The sequence below is a fragment of the Arachis ipaensis genome, chromosome B05 (genome assembly GCF_000816755.2).
Source record: "Arachis ipaensis cultivar K30076 chromosome B05, Araip1.1, whole genome shotgun sequence".
Taxonomy (NCBI): domain Eukaryota; kingdom Viridiplantae; phylum Streptophyta; class Magnoliopsida; order Fabales; family Fabaceae; genus Arachis; species Arachis ipaensis.
Window position 1 is genome coordinate 147,542,463 of NC_029789.2, and position 3,429 is coordinate 147,545,891.

At 42.9% G+C, this 3,429-nt stretch overlaps 1 protein-coding gene across 1 annotated transcript; it reads left to right on the forward strand.

Annotated features, from left to right (window-relative positions):
* Nucleotides 509-2,952, forward strand: LOC107644872 (scarecrow-like protein 8). The gene has a single exon (XM_016348819.2). The coding sequence runs from the start codon at nt 734-736 to the stop codon at nt 2,759-2,761; it is 2,028 nt and encodes a 675-aa protein (XP_016204305.1). The 5' UTR covers nt 509-733; the 3' UTR covers nt 2,762-2,952.

Consider the following 3,429-nt stretch of genomic DNA (forward strand, 5'->3'; position numbering starts at 1 on the left):
ATATGTATTTTTGTAAAAATATAAAATTTATATTATAAATAAATTAAATTATATATATTTATTTATAAATTATATTTATATATAAATATATAATAACTGATTTTAATATGTAAATAACATTTTTAATAAATTTGACTACATCATTTTCCAAAAATAAGAATTTGATTTGCCATAATATATTTATGAGAATAATAAATTTGGTATTGACACATTCAAGATTGAACTTAAATATTTGATATCAAATTTATCATCGAAACATACTCATTAGTTAAAAACTATATTTGGCCTTCAAATAATTTAAATTTACATAAGATCGATACCAACAAATTAGAATAATAGCGTGATTTAAAAAAAAAAAATTCTATTGTTTTGAGACCATAATATGATTCTAATAAAATAACTAAAATTAGTAATTAATTCGTTGTCTAGTATATATTATTGAAGAAATAAAAAAAAAATAACAAGTTAGGAGAGGGAAGAAAAAGAAAAGTTTAAAATAAAACCCTTCACTTCTCCGTTATATCCACTAGAATCATTTCAACCTCATAAGAAACTCCACAATACAACACAGCATCCTCTCTCTCACTTTTATTCTCTTTCTCTCTCTTCACTTTGCTTCAATCTCTCTCTTTCTCTCTCGTTGTGTCTCATGCTCTTCTCCAAAAACACCACCACCTTTTCCTAACTGTCTTGTTTTTTCCTTATTTTCTTCGCAGCAAATACACACAAAACAATGTCATCGCCGGGCTTCACCGGCGGTGGGGCATCAGATTTCTTCACCGGAGCAGTCCGATCCAGCACCATGAACACGAACCCCAGCGCCTCCGCCGTGGCAGCCAACAACCACCGGCACCTCCACCCTTCCCACCCCCTGTACCGAACCCAACAGCAGCTGCCCGCACTGTTTCTAGATCCTTCCTCACAGATCACGCCTCGCCACCAAACACCAACAACACAACCACCACCAACAACCCTCATCGGTAAACGCACCCTCGCCGAATTTCAAACCCAACAACAACATAACCACCTCCTTAACAACCACAACCACAACAGCAATAACAACCATGTCCTCTCTAACCTCCTACTCCGCTCCGTTAAGCCAAGGACGGCGTCGTTTCACACAGGTTCCCCTTTGTCCCCTTTATCGCCCATAGACTTCTCAATCCCTGAATTGCAAATCCCTTCCTCAACTCATCATGCCTTCCAAACGCAGCGTTTTGGCATGCCTCTCTTCAACCAGCTTCGCCCTAACCCCATTCACTCCAACAGCCTCCCCTTGCCTCCTCCCAACTCCAATAATCATTTCCCCTACCGATGCTCCAATTTGAGTGGTTCCGTTTCCAACCGGGTCCAGCTCCCGCTCCCGGCCGAACCGGACAACAAGATTAATACGATGGACCACAGGCTTCTGGAATTGGAGAAGCAGCTTCTAGAAGACGAAGAAGAAGAAGCTGAAGCCGATGCGGCTTCTGTGATCACAACTAGCGCGTGGTCAGAGACCATTCAGAATCTCATGGGAAACGGGTCCACACCCAAACCAGCTTCTTCGTCCCCTACATCCTCAACAACGTCTTCAACTTCGTCTTCTTCCTCCGTGGCTTCCCCTGCCATAGGGTGCTGGAAGCAGACGCTAATGGAGGCCGCATCTGCCATAGCCGAAGGTAAACAAGATTCTGCCACTGAGATCCTGGCCAGGTTGAGTCAAGTTTCCAACCCGAATGGAAATTCGGATCAAAGGTTGATGGATTGCATGGTTTCGGCGCTCAAATCGAGGGTAAACCCGCTGGAGAATCCTCCTCCCGTGGCCGAGTTGTTCAGCAACGAACACGCCGAGTCGACTCAGTTGATGTTTGAAAACTCGCTCTGTTTCATGGTAGGGTTCATGGCAGCCAACTTCGCAATCCTCGAAGCTGCATTTGAGAACAAAACGGAGCTGAAGAGGTTCTGCGTGGTTGATTTCGATATAGGCCACGGGAAACAGTACGTGAGCCTTCTACTCGCGCTCTCCGCGCGTGGAAGAACCCCGCCGGCCATGGTAAGGATCGTGGCGGTGGCGGACACCGGCGGCCAAGAAGAGAGATTAAAATCTGTGGGCGAAATGCTAGCAAGACAGGCAGAGAGGTTTAGGATCGGATTCGAGTTCAAAATCGTTCAGGTCACTCAGCGATTCTCCGAGTTGACCCGCGAGTCGCTTGGATGCGACGCGGATGAGTTTCTAGCTGTGAACTTCGCTTTCAAATTGAACCGAATCCCGGACGAGAGCGTGTCCACGGAGAATCCACGCGACGAGCTCTTGAGGCGCGTGAAGTCACTCTCGCCGCGCGTGGTTACAATCATCGAACAGGAAATAAACGCGAACACGGCGCCGTTTCTGGCGCGCGTGGCCGATTCGTGTTCGTATTACGGCGCGCTCTTCGACTCAGTTGAGTCCTCACTCGGCAAGGACAACAATGGTAACTCCGAGCGAGTCAAGGTGGAGGAAGGACTGAGTCGAAGGGTTTGCAACTCGTTGGCGTGTGAAGGCAGAGACCGCGTGGAGCGTTACGAAGTTTTCGGAAAATGGCGGGCACGCATGGGAATGGCGGGGTTCAAGTCCAAGCCACTGAGTCAGAACGTGGCCGAGTCGATCAAGTCACGACTCGCCCAGAGCAACAATTGTAACACCCGAGTCAACTCGGGACTCACCGTTAAAGAAGAGAACGGTGGGATTTGCTTTGGATGGATGGGGAAAACTCTCACCGTCGCTTCTGCTTGGCTCTAACTTCCTTCTCTCTCTTATTATTATATTTTTTTCTCTTTATTTTCTTCTGAATATTATAAATATATATATCTCTCTCTCTCACATTGTTACTATATATCTTAACGTTATCTAGAGATAATGGAAAGGCAAATAGAATAGATTTGGAAAATTATAAATATATGTTAGTTATTTTGTATTATTATTGTTATGAAGACATAAAAAAAAAATTGAAAATGGTTGGCTCAATCCTTTAACTTTGGTACCCACCAGACATAAGAAACAAATAAAGTAGTGTTTGGATTCCGAGAAAATTTATGTTGCGAAGTTGCATTTATGATTCGTTAATGTATTCCAGTTGATAGTTTTCTTTTTATTATTTTTATTTTATTTTATTATATCATCACTTGGGTGTGTGAAAGAGGAGTTGGTTGCTGTTTGGTAGCTGACTTACTTGGATGCGTTATGAGGGCTCCACAACCTAAAACGATGCGTTTTGAGGGCTGTTTGTGTTTGATTTCTAATTCGGAATTTGTTTTCTTGTGTTGTGTTGTAGAAATAATGACATTGATTGATATCTGCACGTAATCTTTTTGTATAGTTTGTGAGTTATTTTCAGTGGCCATATTGCTCTTTTTATGCACTTTCTCGTTTCCATAAGAGAAACTAATATTTCTCCTAGAAAGGAAATA

What these genes read in the sequence shown, in the direction of transcription:
- LOC107644872 (XM_016348819.2), top strand. Translation starts at nt 734, where the DNA reads ATGTCATCGCCGGGCTTCACCGGCGGTGGGGCATCAGATTTCTTCACC.